This window comes from Diabrotica undecimpunctata, chromosome 4 (assembly GCF_040954645.1).
Source record: "Diabrotica undecimpunctata isolate CICGRU chromosome 4, icDiaUnde3, whole genome shotgun sequence".
Taxonomy (NCBI): domain Eukaryota; kingdom Metazoa; phylum Arthropoda; class Insecta; order Coleoptera; family Chrysomelidae; genus Diabrotica; species Diabrotica undecimpunctata.
Window position 1 is genome coordinate 84,274,508 of NC_092806.1, and position 22,805 is coordinate 84,297,312.

At 32.8% G+C, this 22,805-nt stretch overlaps 1 protein-coding gene across 1 annotated transcript in view; it reads left to right on the top strand.

The window, feature by feature from the left end:
• LOC140438760 (uncharacterized) overlaps positions 1-22,805 on the top strand; it is a 274,926-nt gene that overhangs the window by 33,296 nt on the left and 218,825 nt on the right. The window contains exon 7 of the mRNA XM_072528408.1: positions 18,322-18,508. Coding sequence (XP_072384509.1) covers positions 18,322-18,508 — 187 coding nt within the window. The remainder of the gene's footprint in view (positions 1-18,321; positions 18,509-22,805) is intronic.

A 22,805-nucleotide genomic window follows, 5' to 3' on the forward strand; every position in this document is an offset into this window, starting at 1 on the left:
CGTGTTTTCGTTTTTTGGCAATATCTTAGGTTCTAATCATTGTAGAAACTTATCCTTTTAGATTTTGTAGGGTATTTTATTGCTTATTTCATGGTATTTTTTACACTTTTGGCGGTAAATTCAAATTTTTTAACGCTTTAGAAATTTTTAAAATTCGTTTAAGCCAGAAGTCTTAATCAACCATAAGGTTGTGACGGGTAACTTTTTTATACACTAGACTCAGTAAAACACAGGTTTAAATTAAATAAAAATATATTCGAAATAAATAAATAACAAAATAAAATTAGATCCTAAATAATATATACAATAAATAAAAATTAAAACGTCAATCCTTGTGATGACGGCATCCACGGCGGTATGACCCACTGTTTAATATCTGGAGAGAGGAACGGACTGTGTCGAATCAGTACTTGGACACAGGAGAGAATGGTATGTCTCAGATCAATACTCCAAGACCGAGTACGGAACTGCCACTAGATCAATACTCTAGCAGAAGCGGGTCAGTGGAGTTGTTGTCAAATCAATACTCCGGCGGAACTCTGCTTTCTCTTGCGGTGGCTGCTCTTTTATACGGCCGGAGGCCTTCCATCTCCTCTACCGCAAATCGATGGATAAGGAACTTCTGGTATTGATGTGTGACTACGAAGCGCTGACGGTATCGAGGCGATGCAAATCGTTACACCCCCTTCTCTTTGAGAAAAAAAATGTACCATACATTTTTTTTGTAGCGTGGAGCCTACAACGGCGTGATCCCATTCACCCTTATTGGCAACTTGATTTTTATTAAAAGAGGTAAAAAAGAAATAAATTAGACTTACTCACAATCAGTTTTTACTACCCAAGACGACCGGTTTCGCTTTCTAAAATTTGCAAAGCATCATCAGGTCAGTGGTACAAAGTAAATTAAATGCTGAAATTATAAAAAGCCCATATTAGGGTGCTGGCTTATAAGGATATAGATCAAAAAAGTTATAGATCAATAAAAGGTTTTAGTGATAATGCCAATATTACATGTCTGTGTTAATTAATATGCATAAATTGCATTAGCAGACAGAGTAACAACCCACAAATTGGTAAGAGAAAAAATCTGTTGAATTGTAATAAATTAGAAATAAACAAAATACTACTTACATTCCGGTACAAGAGTTTTTATATAGTGATTGGTGATTCATAGTTCAAACTATCCCTTATTACTGATAATGAGTGATCTTCGGTCAATGTTGTAACTGTCTAACAACTTAGGAGGAAGTTTCTTGAGGGGAGGGATGTTAACAGATGATATAGAAGTTAGGTATATGTTATTGTTTGTTGAAAGAAAATGTGATGTTTTATATTATTTAAATTATTAAAGTTATTTATATTTATTGAAGAGATATATTTTGAAATGTGTGTTTAATTATTGAAAATTTTTATAAAGAAAGAGGACAGTTATATGACAATGAATGAAAGTACTTGTACTATTTTGTGGGTGTGCAATTTCTTTGACTTGTAATTATCAACTTTTGATTAAAAGCATTTAATTTGTGCTAGGCAGAGAATTGTGATGTCAAATGTTAAAATAATAAATTAAAACACAATTAGGGACAAACAGAACACAATTAACAGGACAAAACAAACATAAGACTTTAAAAAAGGGGGCTTATATGCACTACATTACTTGCTAGGAGAGGAATTGGGTTTTTTTGTTTACTACTAGTATTTTAAGAGGTAAATTTGACAAGATAATGTAGGTTAAAGTGTAACAGTTCTTTTTCTAATTCTAAAGGTAACTAGTTTTTGAAGCTAACAGACCTTAGTAGTTAAACAAAATAAATTGAAAATGTAAGCTAATGTGTATAATATTGGCATACTTTTAACAATCATTTGCTGAATTAAATTTATCTTTAAAATTTTTTAAGTGTGACAGTCAAATTAACTGAATTATTTAGATTATATTCCTTTTTAGATTACCTTAATCAATTACATCACACCATAAAATTTACTTTAGAGATTCAAGATGACTCAAATAGCTTAAATTTTCTAGATTTAACTTTAACATTAAACAATAATACGATTGTTCTTGATATTTATAGAAAGCCAACCCATACTGGTACAGTTATACCAGCTGATTCACATCATCCTATTCAACATAAAATGGCAGCTTTCTATAGTTATATAAATCGGTTAATATCTTTACCGTTGACATTGATATCTTTTAATAAAGAATTAAAAACAATTCAACAAATAGCTACAAACCATGGTTATTCCATTAATTTAATCAATAAAATTTTACACAAAAAAACAAATAGAATGTTAGAACACCATGTATATTCACAACATTCTAGTGAAATTGTTGAACAAAAACCTCACCGTTCTCTAACATACATAGGTGAGGTTTCTTACAAAATTGCAAAAGTTTTTAAAGACTACATAAACATCTCTTTTAAGACTTCATCAAATTTAGGATTGGCGTTCTTGAATAACAAGGACAAACGTGACTCATTTGAGTATAGTGGGGTGTATAAGTTGAGTTGCCATACCTGCAATGCGTGTTACATCGGTAGAACCTTTAGATCCTTCAACATTAGATTGAGAGAACATCTTGACGTACAACCCACATCTTTGATCCACAAACAGATTTCAAAATTCTTCATACTTGCAATAAAGGCTTCTTATTAAATAATCTGGAACATTTAGAAACTTTAAAATCTTTAAAAAACACCTCATTCATCATCATCATTTTGGCTTTACAACCCTGTGTGGGTCCTATCCTCCCCAAGAATTTGTCTCCAGTCGTCCCTATCCATCGCCTTCCTCCGCCAAGCACGTAATTTCCCTATTTCTCATGTCTTCATCAATGTTATCTAGGAATCTTGTTCTGGGTCTTCCTCTTCTTCTTTGACCAATAGGTCTATCAAGGAGCGTTTTTCTAGCTGGGTCGATTTGCTCCATCCGCATTACATGGCCTACCCACCTCAGACGTGCTATCTTTATGTGTTTTACGATATCTGGTTCCTGGTATATCCTATAGAGTTCGAAGTTGTATCGTCTTCTCCAGACACCATTTTCATTTACCGCTCCATAGATGCGCCTTAGTATTTTTCTTTCGAAACATCCTAACATGTTCTCATTGCTTTTTGTTAAAGTCCAGGTTTCTGAACCATATGTTAGGACTGGGCGTATTATTGTTTTGTAGAGTTTTACTTTTGTATTTCTTGATATAACTGTAGATTTAAAAAGGAGATTAAGCCCAAAATAGCATCTATTAGCCGTGCAAATTCTGCGGTTTATCTCTGCGGTAGTGTCATTTTCAGTATTGACGAGCGTTCCCAGGTATACAAATTCGTTAACTGCTTCGATGACGTCATTTTCTATAACAAGTGGCCGTAGTGTTTGTGGTTGCGTACCTATTTTCATGTATTTTGTTTTATTGGTGTTTATTATTAAACCCATTTTTGTAGCCGCTTCCTTTAATGCTACGTACGCCTCTCGTGCTGCGTTTTCCGTTCTCCCAACAATATTGATATCATCAGCATATGCTAAGATTTGCACAGATTTGTTATATATTGAACCGGTAGTTGTGATTTGTGACGTACGTATTACTTTTTCCAGAGCTAGATTAAATAGTATACAGGAGAGTGGGTCTCCCTGACGTAGCCCGTTATTTGTTTTAAAAGGTTCAGAGAGTTCCCCCTGGATTCGTACTTTGCATTCAACTTTTTCAAGGGTTAGTTTGGTTAAACTTACCAACTGATTTGGTACTCCTAGGTCTATCATTGCTCTAAACAATTCTCTTCTATTTACAGAGTCGTAGGCTGCCTTGTAGTCTATAAATATGTGGTGCGTGTCTACACCGTATTCCAGTGTTTTCTCTAGAATTTGTCTTAGGGTTGAAATCTGATGAATTGTTGATTTATCACCTCTGAAACCAACCTGGTATTGTCCTATTATTCGCTCTGCATATGGTGCCATACGATGGCATAGTATATTGGAGAATATTTTATACGCTGCATTTAGGAGCGTAATTCCTCGATGGTTAGAGCATTCAAAGATATCTCCCTTTTTGTGTATGGTGCAAAGTATTCCAATATTCCAATCATTGGGAAGGGACTTCTGTATCCATATTTCTTTTATAAGCTGCTGTAGCGCTATTATGATATCGTGGCCACCTTCTTTATATAATTCCGCTGGGAGATTATCTATTCCGGGTGATTTGTTTCTGGCTAGTTTGTTTACAGCGTCTTTAACTTCCAGGATCGTTGGTGGATCCTCCTCCCTCTCGTCTGCTCCGCTTACCTCGCAGCTTTCGTCTTCCGGGTTTTCTTCTTCTTCCTCTATATTAAGTATCTGGTTAAAATATTCCGTCCATCGGTTTAGTACGTCTGTTCTTGTTGTTAAGAGATCGCCATTTAAACTTCTACATTGATTTGTGTTTGCCTTAAATTCTTTTCTGTTGATGTTAACTTTCTTATAGAATGTTCTGAATTCTTTCTCTCTGTTGAGGTTTTCTATATATTGAAGTTCCTTTTTTAAGTGGTTTCGTTTCTTCATTCTGTGTATTTTCTTTTCTTCTCTTCTCTTTGTCTGGTAATTCTCTATACTTGTTCTAGTTCGGCGGGTAAGCATTTTTGCATAGGCTTTATTTTTTTTCTGTGTTGCGTCTTTGCATTCATCGTCAAACCAGTGATTTTTTCGGGTACAAGTTTCTGTTCCTATTTCATCTTGTGCTGCTGACTGAATATCTTCCCTTATCCTGTTCCAGAATGAGTCTATATCTCTCTGGTCTTCTTCGCCTAGACTTTGATTCCTTAACCTATTGGTAACATTTTTCCAGTACTGTTTTGCAACAGTTGCATCTCTCAGCTTCTGTACATTCCATTTCTTTCTATTTATTTCTTTTTCTTTGTTGGAGTTTGAAATTCTAGCCCTTAGTGTTGAGATCACTAAACAATGGTCTGAGTCTATGTTTGCGCCTCTATAACTTCTGCAGTTTATTATGTCCGTTCCGTGTCTTGAATCTATTAAGATGTGATCAATCTGACTAGTTGTTCTTAAATCAGGGGAGGTCCAGGTTACCTTGTGTATATTCTTGTGTTCAAAATAGGTGCTAGCGACGGTCGTGTTCATTGCTGCTGCTAAGTTTATCAGTCGTAATCCATTATCGCTACTGATGTTGTGTAGGCTATGCCTTCCTATAGTCGGCATAAAAACATGCTCTCGTTCTATTCTTGCATTCATGTCACCTAGCACTATTTTAATGTCATTTCTGGGGCATCTTCTGTAGGCTTGTTCTAGGTCTTCGAAAAACTGTTCTTTAATGTCTTCTAGTTTGTCGTCGGTCGGGGCATGTGCATTAATTAAACTGTAATTAAAGAATTTACCTTTTAAGCGTAAATAGCACATTCTTTGACTGTAGGTTTTAAAATCAATAACTAGGCCTTTTGTTCTTTGGTTTACTATAAATCCCACTCCATCTATGTGTTGGTTTTCATTGCAGCTGTAATATATGGAGTGGGTTCTCTTATCAAGAATGCCTGTTCCCGTCCATCGCATTTCCTGCAGTGCCAAAACATCTACTCTGTACATGTTCACTATGTCTAGTAGAGATGCGACACCTCATTACATACATTAAATGCTCAATTAGAACTGGAATACACACCAGTCTACTCAGTATTAACATAACTACTTGAATATATAAAATAACATTACCTGATTCTATTCCACTTCTTTTATCTACTCTCAGTCGAAATACATTTTGATTTCATCTGATTGATTCCCTTTTTTCTTGTTTTCTATTTTCTTGTTTTCGTAGATGTCATATATCATCCATTATCACCATGTGGTATGTAAAAGTAACTTCAACATTATGCAAAATCCATATTATATATATTTCACAACTTCACATATATTGATAACACAAATCAATACATTTAATTCATCTTATTAATGATTCCAATCGTCAACGAAAGATTTCAAATTTGGACACCCTCACCTCCACAATATTCTTCTTGATAAAATTCCTTTTCCTTAAACTAAATTAAATATCAGTATTTGACTGGTATGATACCTCAACTTATTTACCACAAATTTTCTAATTTAGTCCACATGACTTTTAATATTTATGATATATATATATATATATATATATATATATATATATATATATATATATATATATATATATATATATATATATATACTTATTATATTAGAACTTGATTTAATTCAACACGTGGTTTTAAAAAATTCTAAGACAACACTGGAGAATCGTTCAGACTAGTTTTACTAATTAAATCAACTTATTTTAATCTTAAATCACATACAATTCACGTTGTCGAGTAGAGATACTAAACGTATAACTATAAGTGACTGTAAATTTGATATTGTTAAAGTGTTGTAGAAAGTTACAGACTTACCAATACCGACGTGGACGTTACATCTTGCTTTGGTACATTATAAACTTAAAATAAGATTAAAATTTACTGTTACACCGTTTAAATAGGACATTAGTTACCGGCATTCATACATCATGCCTATATCCGGCGTTCAATTGTCATATACCAGAGTTACCAACCTCATTATTAATTAATAACTAGAATTAATTTTTGGAATTGGTTGCTATAAACAATTTTATCTATTTCTCTGGTTTGCACATTAATATAATAAAACTAACATGAAGAAGTTTAAACATACCATTGCAGAATGCTCGTCCACACCGACAATAATTGTTTTCAAAATCTTCTTCAAAAAAATTTTGTATATTTATTACACATTTAGATTATTATCTGTTACCAAATGCTCATCTTAAATTTATTTTGTAATTCTGGTTCTTAAAAAATTTTTTTCAAATATTGTTATATAAAAATTATTTCAGTTAATTTGACTGTCACACTTAAAAATTTTTAAAGTTAAATTTAATTCAGTAAGTGATTGTTAAAAGTATGCCAATATTATGCACATTAGCTGACATTTTCAATTTCTTTTAATTGTTTAACTACTAAGGTCTGTTAGCTGACAGAAGAACTGTCACACTTTAGCCTACATTATCTTGTCAAATTTACCTCTTAAAATACTAGTAGACAACAAAAAACCCAATTCCTCTCCTAGCAAGTAATGTAGTGCATATAAGCCCCCTTTTTTAAAGTCTTATGTTTGTTTTGTCCTGTTAATTGTGTTCTGTTTGTCCCTAATTGTGTTTTAATTTATTATTTTAACATTTGACATCACAATTCTCTGCCTAGCACAAATTAAATGCTTTTAATCAAAAGTTGATAATTACAAGTCAAAGAAATTGCACACCCACAAAATAGTACAAGTAGTTTCATTCATTGTCATATAACTATCCTCTTTCTTTATAAAAATTTTCAATAATTAACCACACATTTCAAAATATATCTCTTCAATAAATATGAATAACTTTAATAATTTAAATAATATAAAACATCACATTTTCTTTCAACAAACAATAACATATACTTAACTCCTATATCATCTGTTAACATCCCTCCCCTCAAGAAACTTCCTCCCAAAAGTTGTTAGACAGTTACAACATTGACCGAAGATCACTCATTATCAGTAATAAGGGATAGTTTGAACTATGAATCACCAATCACTATATAAAAACTCTTGTACCGGAATGTAAGTAGTATTTTGTTTATTTCTAATTTATTACAATTCAACAGATTTTTTCTTTTACCAATTTGTGGGTTGTTACTCTGTCTGCTAATGCAATTTATGCATATTAATTAACACAGACATGTAATATTGGCATAATTACTAAAACCTTTTTTTGATCTATAACTTTTTTGATCTATCTCCTTATAAGACAGCATCCTAATATGGGCTTTTTATAATTTCAGCATTTAATTTACTTTGTACCACTGACCTGATGATGCTTTGCAAATTTTAGAAAGCGAAACCGGTCGTCTTGGGTAGTAAAATTAAACTGATTGTGTGTAAGTCTAATTTATTTCTTTTTTACCTCTTTTAAAATGGACTCACATAAGCAACACATTCATGATTTGATTTTTATTCTTCTGCCGTTGTTGCACGTCACCCGGAATTTCTTGATCCCTTTTCCACTGGTATTTTCGGGACGATTTCCGTCAAGTCGAAATTGTTTCCTAGTTGTGGCTCCCCCGGAGTCGTCATTGCTGCGGCTTCAGGTCATGTCAGTGTTTCGTCAGCGCGGCGCTTCCTTGGTGGTCATGGTGGCGTACCAAGTAACTGGTGAAACTTGTTTAGGATGCCCAGGTCTCTCTGGTGTTCTAAGTGAGCTTATATCTTCAGGAACCTCTAGTATGTCTTCCCATGGCTACTTGCTGGTTGAACTGAGTTCTATTTTCAGAATTCGTTGCTTAAGTACTGACTGTCTCAGGTGGGAATAGGATTTCTTTGGAGGTGCCTTCCCCTTCCACGGTTTTAAATCTTTGACATGCACTGTCATCTGTTTGCGGTTGCTACCATTCGACAATTTTACCGGTGATATAATTGATGCTACTGTGTATGGACCTGAATATTTTGGAGCCATCTTGCTGGTAAAAGCTTCACTTGCCGAGGATAGATGGTGTTCCTTTTTCATGACCTGATCTCCTGGGTGTGGACGCCAGTCCCTTCGCCTTAAATCGTAATGCTTCTTCTGGTTTTCAAAAGCATGTTCCATGTTCCGGTACTCTTGCCAGGTCCCTTAATGCTTCTAATTTATTTAAGTTTTTCGCGTACTCCCCTTGGCATTGGGCTACATCTGATGCGCCTAATAGTGGCTTTCCACGATCGGCGATTCTACAGATCATCGCGGACAGCCGATCAACACGGATGGCAACGCACCGCAGACAGATCTCTTCCTACGGTCCCTGATAGTCTGTGTAGGTCCGTGACAGTAGTGTTTGATTTAACGATATTTCAAAATGCCAAATGAAAGAGAACGTATCGTTGCTGCAGCTGCGGCTGTGATATTAATTAGTAATTACCATATTATGCGATCTAGTAACAAGAAAAACAAACCACGCCGCTTGTGGATATCAAATTACAACAAAAGTCGTTATTCGGTTCCATGCATCGTATGCATCGTTCCGGTTCTTATGCTCTGGCGCCGTGGAATTCCATAAACGTGGTTCATTTTGATACAAATTTAAAAAATCAAAAATAACTTCGTTTGTCCATTCCATTTTTTAAGTAAAAACTGCAAAACAACTTTGACAACACTACAGACAACTACTCGTGACAGCGAATGAAAAACTTCTGACTTGCATTTGTCGTCTGTTAAAACACAGACGCGCTAGGATCGCGTCGCACAAGCATGTACAGCACCTTTGATGTTACCGACTCTAGATGGATAGGACGCACCAGCACGGACGTGTCTGTGCTACCACGGACGAGACCTTTCCCACGGCGGAACGGCGGAGTTGACTCACATTTTTCTCTCTCACTCCCCAACAACGTGTCTTAAGTATCCGAGTTCTGGCTGGCAAAATATACATTTTTCGAAGTTTAGCTGTAATCTAGCCTCTCTCAGTCTTTGAAAGACTTCTTGTAGGTGATTTAAATGCTCTTAGAGTGTCTTCGATATTACCACGATATCATTACGTAGGCGAATGCAAACTCTATATCGGAAGATATTACTTTATCCAGTAGGCGTTGGAAAGTTGCTCCAGCGGAGTGCAGGCCAAATGGAGTAGTTCTAAATTGAAAGTGGCCTTTTCCGGGTATGCTAAATGCTGTTACTGGGCGGCTTGCCTCTTCCAGAGGTATTTGAAAGTAACCTTATTTTACATCAAGGGTAGAAATGAAATTTGCCTCTACGTCTATCCAGAATATCCGATATTCTGGGTATAGTCGACACGTAATTTCGTGAGAAAATTTATAGGAACCAGAGGAGTAAAATACTACTAAAATGGCAACACTGTTAGAGTTACCACTACTTTATTGCACAGTAGCGTAGATATCTAATTTTTAATTAAATAAAAGTTTTTATTTTTATTTAAGAAAAAGTTTCATTTTCTATAAAGTTTAAATAAAAAATATTGGTGTTGTTAACTTCTGTGATATATCTAGGAAGTGATAACACTAATCGACTCGGCTAAATAGAACTTATTGTAAAATAACAATACCTATAAAAAATTGTTAATAAAAGTAATTATCACATACAATTAAATAAATTTTTTATGTTTAAGTATTTTAGTATACAAACGTTTTAATAACACAACTGCTCATAAGTTTTAAAACTTATGATCACATTTTATCCCTGATAACTTAGTTATTGTAATAAAAAAAATAAAGAATTAATTTTTTAAATTATATACAGCGTATTCTATTAACAACTTTGGTTTGACACCGTGTGAGAGAAGACTTAGTATCTCAATAATTTAAAAATGGGTAATAGGTCTAAAACTTTTATGAACATCTTTTTTATATATCTAGCAGGTATTTTATAATAACCTAACCTGTACTTTGATTATTTTAAATTAAATTATGTTGTATGTTTTTGTTCTATCATGAAGTGTATTTGTACTCTATTTTCAAAGATATATAAGCAAAACGAGAATTTGTACAATTACAATAAAAATAAAGGTTTCAACTAACACCTAGTTGGAAATAAGAACTTAATAATCTACTCATAATCACTGTTATCACTAGTATCAGTTGTATCTTCTATATTTATAGTTCATTTGGTTAATGCTGGTAAATATTTAACATAGTCATTTTCCACTGCGATTACATGTTTGATTACACTTTTCCAGTTGGTTGCTGTGATCTTTGTGACTTCTCTTCTAATTAACTCGAGAGCAGTAGACAAAAATTTAGGAGCCACGTTTCTTCTTCTTCTATTACCTTTAAGTTGTGTCCATATTAACTCTATTGTGTTCAATTTACAATAGTAAGGAGGAAGTAATTGTAATACTGGGCATACCAAGCACGGTATGCCCATTACTGCGAGTACAGTTATCAACAACATATTCCTTCTGGTACTGTCTACTGTCAACAACCTCCAACAATTCCTTTTTACTATATGATGCCTCAAAGTACAAATCTTTCTCAAACAAATTCTTGAATTTGTAATTTGTTTCAAGTAATATTTGGAATTTTCTCATTAATCTTGAATAATATGATACGTTGTCCATGATAATCACACTATATTTAGGTAATCTCGGAATTTAGGTATTAATATTAGGTCATGTAGGTAAGATGTTTCTCCTATAGTCTTGTAGCAGATTGCTTTGGACACTCTGATAAACATGTTTCTACAATTGCTTCTGATTTAGACAATTTAGAACACAATTCTTCATAAACATGTTTCAGCATATGTTTGCATGGTATCATCAGAGAGGTATTGAAAATGTCGCTTACATTTTACTACACGGCTTTGTAAAGATATTCCAATTGATTAGAGGGTTCTGCTGGCTCTTCAGCTGCAGAAGTTAGTTTTATAAAAACTAACTTCTGTTTTTTTCTTCAAAAAAAACATTAAACGTTTACATCTATGGTTCCTGAGTTGAACTTTTTTTATACTTCATTTCCATCATATTGATAGCTGAAAGCATTATAATTGACGCTCGAACTTTTCTTGTGCGATATATATGTATATATATATATATATATATATATATATATATATATATATATATATATATATATAGATTTTTCAAACCATGATTCACAAATTGAACCCTCCATATCCTCATGATAATCTAGATTCACGTCTTTATTTTTTTTACAGATATTAATAATAAATCGTCGATGCATCCATTTTCTACACCGCAGTGTAAAATTATAATTCTGTCCTTTATTGGGCGGTAATGAATTAGAACACTTTTTGTTATTATTCGTCCAACTTTTTTCACGGTGTCATGAATACCATACCAGGTTTCATCCAAATAAACAATATTTCGTTTAAAAATAAAGTTTAAAATAATATAAAATATTATACCTGCCTACCCAATTGTAAACCACTGGACGGTCGAAACGAAATTTATTGGGATAAACTACTTTATGGTTTCGGTTGCTCAGGCAAAAATTGTTATCTTACGCAAAGAATGCATCGATGATAACTTTATCTGAGCGACTGTACATATTTTACCAGGCTCATCTAAATGTAAATATCGATGAGAATATTAAAACTTTGTATTATTATACATCTCAGTCATTGATAATTTTGCAGTTAATAACTACTCCTGGTAGAGTACTTTTATTTTATTTTTTATTGTCTGCTTTTATTACAGATAAATATATTTTTACACAGTCTCACCGAAATACGAGGCGACTATAATGGATATGCGTCTTTATCTGATAGCTCGTTGACCTTTCGAAAGTCGATACAAAATATGTACGAGTTGTCTTTTTTAACTAGTACAATCGGTGAACTCCAACCACTTGTGGAGGGTTTGATAGTTCCTCCCTTTAACGTATTGTCTACTTCTTGGATGATGATTTGTAACATTTCGGGATTGTGCCGTCTATACGGCTGCTTGACAGGGTCGCACCTCTTCCTCAACTTTATTTCGTGTTTTATTAAGTTGTTATAGTTACTTTCTCGAATTCCCTTAATTATTTTCTTAGGTATTCTTCTAAATCCGTATTTTGAGTAGTGTCCTTCAAAGCGTTACAAGTTTTTTCTGGAAGCTGCGTATGTTGTGTACTCATATCTCGATCGAACTTAAGTTCGATAGAATTTTTCTTAAGAAATTATACTCCGAATATATCATCATCATCATCCAGCCTCAAGAGTCCACTGCTGAACATAGGCCTCTTCCTCATGTTTCCAACCCCGTCTATCTTGCGCCGCTCTCATCCAGTTTTTATTGAGTCTTCTTAAATCGTCAGTCCATCTTGTAGGTGGTCGACCGACGCTTCTCTTGTCTTCCCTTGGCCTCCATTCCAATAACCTCTTTGTCCATCGCCCATCTGTCATTCTGGCTATGTGTCCTGCCCATCTCCATTTTAGTCTGGCTATATATATATAGTCTGGCCGAATATTTTGTTCATCCGGGCATTATAATGAATGTTTCTCGGATCTGTACATTACGATCTCGCAGTCGATAGCTAATTTCTTATTTAGTTCCATCGATGAACCGTTTGCTAGTTTTGTTCTTTCGCTATAGTTTTCTAGAGAGTCCTTGTATTTCTGTGCTATTGTGTCTCCGGCATAATTTTTAATAGTCCTTGTATCAATTAGCGCTTTGTAAGTTTTATGCCCGATTTTTAATGATGCAAAAAGTCAAAAGTCGTTGTTCGCTGGTTGTGAATAACGGCGAGAACGAATGGAGAAAGTCTCGCCGGCGAATATAAGTTTATATTTTGGTAGCATATTTCTATATATTCGATCCAGTTCTTGATCTTTGGAAAAATATTCTTCTCGTCTAATTAATGTTTGAATGTCTGTGATATATCTACCAGCTGACTCGTTTTGGTTTTACTTTATATTGCTAATTTTCTCCTCCAGTTGTAGCAAATATGCTCTGGGATAGAATTTTTTTTAAAATCTTCGCAAAAGTCTGTCCATGACTTCCAATTTCTGTTGTTGTTTCGGTACTATAGCAACGCATGGTCTCCTAGCAACTCTGGCAATGCTCTTAGAAGATTTTGTTTATGATCTCGTAGGCTACGCTTAATTCATCTATCCTTTCCATAAAGTGTACTGCGTCCGAATGTTTTTTATTGAAGTGTGTGTTCTACTTTCGTACTTGGTTTAATATCTCTGCTTGCGACATTTGTCTCAGTATTGTTAGGTCTTGTAATTGTCTTCTGATAATTAACATTTTTTGGGTTGGTTCGTGGTGTTCAGATTCTTTGAAAGGTTTGACTTTTGGGATCGTACCTGTCGGTCCTTCGCGATCTTTAAAAAACTCTCTTAGCCTTGGTCTTAGATCTTCGGCGGTTCCTTTGGAATTTAATAGAAACCTTCTCGCGTTGTAATTCCTCTTTGGACAGGCGGTATATCCACGACGTACCTATCGTGGCACCTGCTACTGAGACTGTGTCTGTCGTTGCTTGACGGAGCGGCATATCTATTTTTGCTCGGGCGCCAATTTGTGACCGGTAGCTCTTTTAGGCAGCAAACTCAGTAAAACACAGATTTAAATTAAATAAAAATATATTCGAAATAAATAAACTGTTTAATATCTGCGAAAATAAGATACAATTAATGATATAAAATCTATGTTGTGTTAATACACGTAGGCAACGAATCGAAGGAGTAGAGATGGAGCGGGTCAATCAACACTCGGCCCGATAAGGAACCGATGGTATCCAATCAGTACTTTTACACATTGACGAAATTCGTGTACTCCCCAACAATAAAATTGTCAGCAGGACCCTGGTCTACATGGCCTTTCGGCATACGACTGTTAGCTAGCCACTAACCCCTACGAGTCCGACACCATTTGAGGGTGGCGCTTTGCACCAAGCATCGCGGGGCTCTCCCCGTAGTACCTGTGTTGCGGTACGCACACCCGTCCGTTAACCCGATGAGTACTTTTTGATGTAGAACAGCGCTTTTTCTTTTTGGGATATTGCGGAGGGAATTTTACTGTCTTAACCGGCTAGACCAAAAATGATTTTTTGTTATTTTGACCTTATGGTCAATTATTATTACCCCACCTATAAAAATTTGAAAAAAATCGTGGAGATAACTTGACACTTAAAGAATAATGTATATATTTTTTTGGAGTTGCGGTCGAGACAGTTTTTTTTAAACGAATTTTAAGAATTTCAAAAAGCGTTAAAAATTTTAATTTCCCGCCAAAAATTTTGTAAAAAATATGAATTCTGTTTTTCGTCTGAGAAAACTTGTTTTTAAAAACTTACTTTATTCGCAATTAACTTACACCTAATGATTACAATCTCTACTACTAATAGTTTGGCAGAGACTTCAGCAATGTCTCTAATTTGGTTTCTGGTTCTTTTATATAAAATATTGTCATTATAAATAATAGAAATCTCGTTAAAGTTAAATATGTATATATAAAAACTATCTATAACTAACTATATCAGTAATTGTTTGTGCGTTAGTTTTTGTTTTAAAAAACGTCGAAAAATGTCTTTAGGTCACTAAGAGTAGTTTCGAGATTTGTCAATGAAATTTTAATTTGAGAAAGTGAGTTTTCGGAGTATGTTAGGTGAATGTGTAAAGAAAGGTATGTTTGAAGGTTTGAAGGGATTGTCTTATATATACAGGCGATATTGGGTTATTAATTAAATTGTTATGATAAGGTTTTGATTTTGTTTTAATTTTGATATCGTTTTAATGGTAGGATCTTCTAATTTCTCACACCGATTTGTTTTTTTTTTTTTTTTTTCTTTTCTGATACATTTTTATTCTTAAATTTATATAAGGGTTGTTTAGTTATCTAACCCTACAAACACTTGATTGTCTATTCTCTTTAATTTTGTCAGTTTTCTGTTGTTTCTAAATTTTGTTTTATAAGGTTATTTAAAGTTTTATTGGGATTATAGAGAGCTCCGTAGTGAATTTCTATATGGTGAGTTTGGCATAAGCCTTGAGAATGACTTCATTTTTCCATTCTATTCCGTTATCAGTTGTAATGCGTCTAGGAATCCCAAAATGACTTAAGTATTGTTTATACAATAGTTTAGTCATTTATACTAAAATATTGTATACTAAAGTATGAGTTTATTTACAATTTCTACTGAATTAGGCATTTTTAAAGGATAGGCCTGGTCAAATTTAGAAAAACTATCTATGATTGTGACAAAATATTGTCCGTGTGTTTTATATGTGTCTGTGTATATTAGGTCAAACGATTCACAAGCTATAGGTGTAGGGTTGAATACTAATTTCGTAGGGTGCCTTTCATATTTTGTCTTTTGGCATATCTTTCATGAGTTTATATATTCTCTAACATCTTGTTCTAATTGGAGCCAATGGAATATTCCCTTAATGGCGTTTATATTCTCTTGTATACCTCTATGACTAGTTTTAGTTGTATGATATAATTTTTTTTTCATTTCTTTCGTCTTCATCTGTAACATCCGTAAGAGTCGTATCTCTTTTAAATAGGGTTGTTGCGTTGTTTTTGAAATAATTTTGAAAAATTTTAATGAATATTGGTTCTAAAGATTTATTTTTTAAAAACGAAACAATAAGTTGTAAAATCTTTGATAACAGGTTTATTATCAGATTCGGAGACGGATAATTGTATTCGATTTTTTTCGAAAGTTTTCTCTCTTATTACTTTACGATTTTTGTTTTCTGTATTTGTGTGACTAGTAATAATATTTTGATTTTTGAAAATATTAATAGATTTGTTTGTATTATTCCAGTCGTGAGAGATGAAAATGCCACCGAACCTCTAAAAATCATACGAACAAGCTGAATTTGGCCGAAAATATTAATTTAATACCCCAAAAATGATGCAAAAAAGTTTACCTCTTTTTCCCTCCGGCTTCCCCCTAAAACCCCCCTCACAGGGGGGTAAAAACGCAAAAAAATCGATTTACCAAGAATTTGTACACCGTAGAAAAAAATTTTTCAAATAAAAAATGTAGCTGAGATAATTTTAAACAAAAATGTTTATAAGCATTTTTTGTGTAAAAATAACAGTTCTCTTAGAATCATCGCGTGAAAAGACCATCGATTTTGCATGTCAGTACGCGCTTGAAATCAATGTTCAATAAAATTTGTATCAGCTCGACGGTAAAAATTCGATATCTGTTGGTTCAAGTGACCTATTGACAAAAATCAAGATGCGTTTTAATGGTAAAGAGTTCAGCTTTCGTATGCAGTTTTTGTATTTTGCCGCAAATAAACTCAGATTCTATACATGTGTTAAATAAATAAACGTGGCGCGATTTTTGCCATTTTTTATGATTCTCACGAGATCATTGACTTGCGACTACGAACTTTCGATTACTAGAGCCTAACCTTTAAAAACTATAGAATGAAATTTTAGTTTTGAATTTTGGCAACAAATGTGAGGCATTTGAAATATGCTTAAAATAGGCTGGATTTAAAATTTCACACGACAAACGATCTAAAGCACCTATGACATGAAATTTAAATTTTGAGTTATGGTAACAAATATGAGGCATTTGAAATATGATTTCATTGAAATATGATGATGATAGGTTTTAAAAATTGATCTTACAGTACTAGTTTAGTCGTCGAAGCGATCGGTTTGAAAAAACTAAACTTAGGCTAATTAAACCAAACACGTTTGTTCAGTGTTGTTAAATTTTTCTTTTTGAAAGTGCAAAATTCTTTGAGTGATACGTGAATATTTCATTTATGGAGTCTTCTAACGGGGGTGAACCCCCGATAAAGTACCAAGGGATGAGGATGCGATGGATAGTAGCAGTTATACAAATGGTTTTCATGGATTTCCACCCAATCAGCTAGAAAACTCGATAAGTAGTCTTAATAATATTAATAATTTTATAACATCCAGTATGAATCAGGAGCAATCGAATTTACAAATATTATCAAATGATACGTTAAAAACAGATAAACAAATTAAATCATTAAATTCTAATGAGCCAGAAAAAAGCAGACCTGTATATTTATATGATAAAACTTATTTAGGGCCATTTTACATTTTTATTGAAAACAATGATAAAAATTTTACAGGCAAATTAAATGCAGTTAAGATAGGTGAAATATTATTAACCTTACACCCAGAAATTGATAATTATATTAAAAAATTGATTTAATTGGACGCAACTTGATTAATATCACATTCAAAAACTATGCTAGTGCAAATAGGTACCTTAATTACTTATAAATTGCTTATTCAAAAAAATCTAATTGCATATATACCGAAATTTCAATTAAAGTCTTTCCCAGACCCTTCTTTCAGTGCGTCACAGTTTTTCGATTTCTTTCTAACGCATTAAGATGGATGTGACGAAAAAAGCGGCAGTTCCGTGATTAAAACACGATCATATTACAGCGTTGCATATCTAACCGGTCCTAACCTACGTTTGATTCGTTGATATTTAAAATGCGCGCTTCCTCTAGCCAATCAGTTACGCGAATCACGAACATTTGAAGTAAAACTTCATTCATGTTGGCCATCCTTTCGAAGTGTCAAAGAGTGAAGTGATTCTTGTCGGTTCAGGCACGTTCAGGTCAGTATTTGACATTATTTCATAGCGTTGTGCATTATTTTTGTTTATATTTTTATTTTGTTTTTGTGTTTTCATTAAAATATTTTTAAAATGCCAAGATTTACGGAAAAGGAACAAGTACTGATACTTAAATTGCTTAAATATTTTGAATCAGAAAAAGAAGCTGGACAAACTTTATTACCTATTTCTGCTGTTCGTGAAGTAAGTTTAAAACTACACTGAAAATAAAATTGTTTTATTTTTACCTACTGTTTATTTCAGTGTGTTGCTAAGACGTTAGATATTTCTTTGCCAACAATAAGACGATTGGCAAATGAAGGTGTGCAAAAAGATTCTGATTATTCAATCACAATGAGCCAATCAGTAGCCACGAGTCTTAAACCGAAATTATTAATAAATAAATACGAACATGCCATCAGGATGTGTGTATGCAGAATTTTTAGTAAAGGTAAGAGCATTACAACAGTTTAGTTAAAATATTTTACCATATTTCTGATAGAAAGGCAGGGGTAACTAATTTCCGTAGACATTTCTTTTAATATATTGTTACTGGCAACTAGTTACATATATAAAATATATTGAAATGAAAAGTGATTATAAAAATAATACTACTGAATTAAGTAACGAGTATTGTAATAAAAATTTAAGAGTCCTCTTTGCCTTTTGCTGAAGTTTATGTATTTACCTTTGAGGTTTGGTAAAATATATAGATATATTTTTATAACTCTTATACTTTGGATTATTCAAATATGGTTATTACGATTTATGAAAGAAGTACTGTTGCATATAGCATTTAAATAGACAAATTCCTAATATCAAAACTAATTAACAACTTTACATTCTTAATATGTTTCTTAGAAGAATCACTATAGTGTCTTAACACTTTGATCCTTTTTGGTGAGCATGTGACTCTCTATACCCTAAAGCAAAAACTAGAGGAAGTGGATGAGATTCATATTTCTATTGCTGCACTTCACAGAGCTTTAAAAAAATTAAAATTCAGATGGGTAAATTGTAGTGTTGCTAACAGAAAGTATTTAATGGAACAACCACATGTGACTTTAAAAAGACTTCAGTTTTTAAAAACCTATAAGGACAATGAAAGCAATTGATACCCCTTAAAACCAGTTTTTTTGGATGAGACCTGGATATTCAGTAAAGGAGGATTCCGCAAGAGCTGGCAAGATGGCAGTGTTAATGCAGTCAGAAAGAAGAATAGAGAGGTGTACGATACATTATTCTTAATGCAGGTTCTGAAAATGGGTTCATTGATAACTGTGAATAGACTTTCAAAAGTGGAAGTAAATCTGGTGACTACCATGATTCAATGAATTCTGAGAATTTTGAAAAATGGTTTGAGCATTTCAGCTTCAGCTTTTACCAAATTTAGAAGAACCGTCATTAATTAGAATGGATAATGCATCATTGCATTCAACTTTATTGGAAAAAATACCAAATGCTAGTTGGGTAAAACATTATTTATTAGAATGGTTGAAAACCGACATATTAATTGTTCAATGACTATGATGAAATTTGAGTTGATAGTGTAATGAAACATCTACCAGATAAAATATTTAAGTACGTATTAGAATTTATTTAGTAAATGGCATTTTTATATATTTTGTTTTACAGATTGGATAGACTGGCCTTTCAATATGGCCATCGTGTCTTGAGACTGCCTCTATATCATTGTCAATTCAATCCAATAGAAAATTTTAATTGGTGATAAATTACTTAGGGCGTCTTTAACGTTTTTGAATAATTGTTCAATCAAACAACCTGAAGTTATAAGTAGGACGCTGTAACTAGCTAAGTAATTGAAACTCCAAAGAAATCTTTAAATAATACAGGAAAGGTTTTAATATTTCATTGATATTCAAATTCTACTTTTCAATGTCTTCAATGAAGTATTATAATTAGGCATCAGTGAATAAATTGTTTTTATGATTAGAATTATATCCTATTTATGTAATTAATTTATAAGTTACCTAATAAACGTCTTTGAAAACAGTATTTTTTGTGTTTACAAAAAATGGCGGCAAAATATTTAATTGTATAACTAGAAAACCAACTAACTATGCTTGTATTATATACTATCATAAAATAAACAATAAATGGATCGTTCTATTGTCGTTTTTAAATGTTTCCGTATTTATAAATTTAATAAACAATAATGTTTACTATTTTTATTCCACCTTGCAATAAAAGTAAGTACGGTCCTGGCATCTGTCAGATTCTTTAATAATTACATGAAATAATTCTCGGCACATCCAATACGTTATACGACGTCACAATTAATGACACACTGAAAGAAGGGTCTGAGAAAGACTATATTTAAATTAGGTGTAGTTAGGGATATAGAATCAGATATATCGGAAGAACATCTTAAAAATAAAATAATATAATTTGATCACAATTGGAAATTCTCGGTGGATTATGTGAAGAGAATAAAGAGAAAAATAGTAACAGATGATAAAGTGGTTTTTAAACCTACAAAATCATTCTCAAAGTATACCAAAATATATCGTAATTAACCATGTTTTACATAATGTAGAAAAATACCACCAATAAGTAATTATTTGCTACAACTGTTATAGGTATGGACACATGAGTAAGCAATGTGAAAGCAACCCTAGATGTCTTAAAAGTCATGAGTCTCACCCTTCCGATTCTTGTTCTTCGTCATCCTTTAATAAAAAGTATCTCTCCTGTGAAGGTGAACCCTTCACTAATGAATGGGAGATATGTCCAGCAGAAGTCGAACGTCAAAAAAAAATGCATGGGCATAAGATCCGAACCATTATGACATTAAAATAAGACTGTTTATGTTATTGTCACATTCATAAGAATTATTATCTGTTATCTGAGGCTAATCGGCATTTCTTTTTTTAAACTAGTCAGTCCATCCCATTCACAAAATAATAAATATGTATATGATCTCATTTATTCATTATTTTCTTCATTAGAAGTTGAGACACAATTTATAATGCAAATCGTTCGCAGTGAACTAGTTCTATGCAAATTAATGAACTAGTTCAATTAGTTCAGTTGAAAGAATTGTTCATTTGAACTATTTCGATGGTGAACTACACATCTCTAGTCCAGAAGTCGAACGTCAAAAAAAAAACATTACATGTCTGAAAATAGCTTGTCTTTCAAAGAAACGCTTAAATTATTTCCTAAAGTAACCTATGCATCGATTACTGCTAATAATTCCTCAATAAATTCACATCAAATACCAATTATGAACGCTCCATCCTTTTCATATTCCTCTACTCAATTGTCCACATCCCCCTCAACCCCCAATCAGCTCGACCTCCCTTTAGTTTCAAACAGATATACAATAATAAAACCTCCAAAATCCAAACGACCCCTCCCTCCCTCGCAAGACCCAATATCAATAGAACATCAAAAAATAATAAAGTTAAACCCCATGTCCGACAGACCTGGCAGCATTCTCACTTCATCGTCTTATCAATCTACATTTAATGCAGAACAAGGATCCAAAATACATGAATCTCCTAAAGAATTAACAGAACTAATATCAAATATAGTTATAAGCATTATTTCTAATATGAATCACGAAAATTTGAAATTCCAGAAAAATCAGTTTTAATGAGTTTAATTCAAAGAGTTTTAAGTTCTCTCTCATATAATAATGAATAGTTTTGTAATTTGTCACTGGAATTGTAGATCGGCTAACTCTAATAGAGAAAATCTCCTCCATCTACTAGAAGAGCATAAAGTTGATATCGCATTATTATCAGAAACTAGATTTAAACCAGAAAAGTATATTAACTTTCACGGATATAATATTGTCAGAGACGACCGCTTTTCAGCAACTGTTGATGGTGGCCGGGCAATTTTAATAAACTCAAATCTGTATTATGAGGAAGTCACCATGAAAGTCAAATTATTACACGTCAATAAAGTAGCCATTAAAATCAAGTTTATGTCATTCTCTCTCACGAACATATCGATGTATGTTCCCCCAGGAGAAAAGTTATCGTTACAACAATGGAACAATTTCATAACATCTATAGAAAGACCGTTCATAATAGGAGGCGACTTCAATGCTCATCACATTACCTGGGGTTTAGACAATCATACAGATATAAAAGGCAAAATATTAATGGACTGTATAGATGATAATAATTTGATATACAAAAATGATGGTTCTCCTACTTTCTTTAGGAACTCTTCGAAGTCGGCAATAGACCTGACCATTTGTACGCCTGACTTAAATCATCTGATCAATTGGAAAATACTTCAAGACCTATTCGGTTCAGACTATGCACCTACATATAAGGGTGGAATTAGACGATCAACCAACTCGTAGATATTATATATATATATATATATATATATATATATATATATATATATATATACAATAAGTAAGTTCCAAATATATATATATATATATATATATATATATATATATATATATATATAAATACGACCGTTGATTAAATTTGGAATATATTCAATGGTTGAATAGCAGAGGTTTTATCGGTCAATAATTGGCAAATAAAAGTCGTCAACTACTTTATTGATTTATTCGAATACGTTTCGGTTTTATTTTTAAAAGCATCATCAGTTCACTACAAATAAAAAAGATTTTAGAATATAAGTAAACAAACCAACAGGGTTCATACTTACAAAAACAATTTGTAGGTTTTTTTTATAGATGTTATAAAAGCTCTACGATAACTAAACATTAAAGATTAAAAACTAAACGAGAG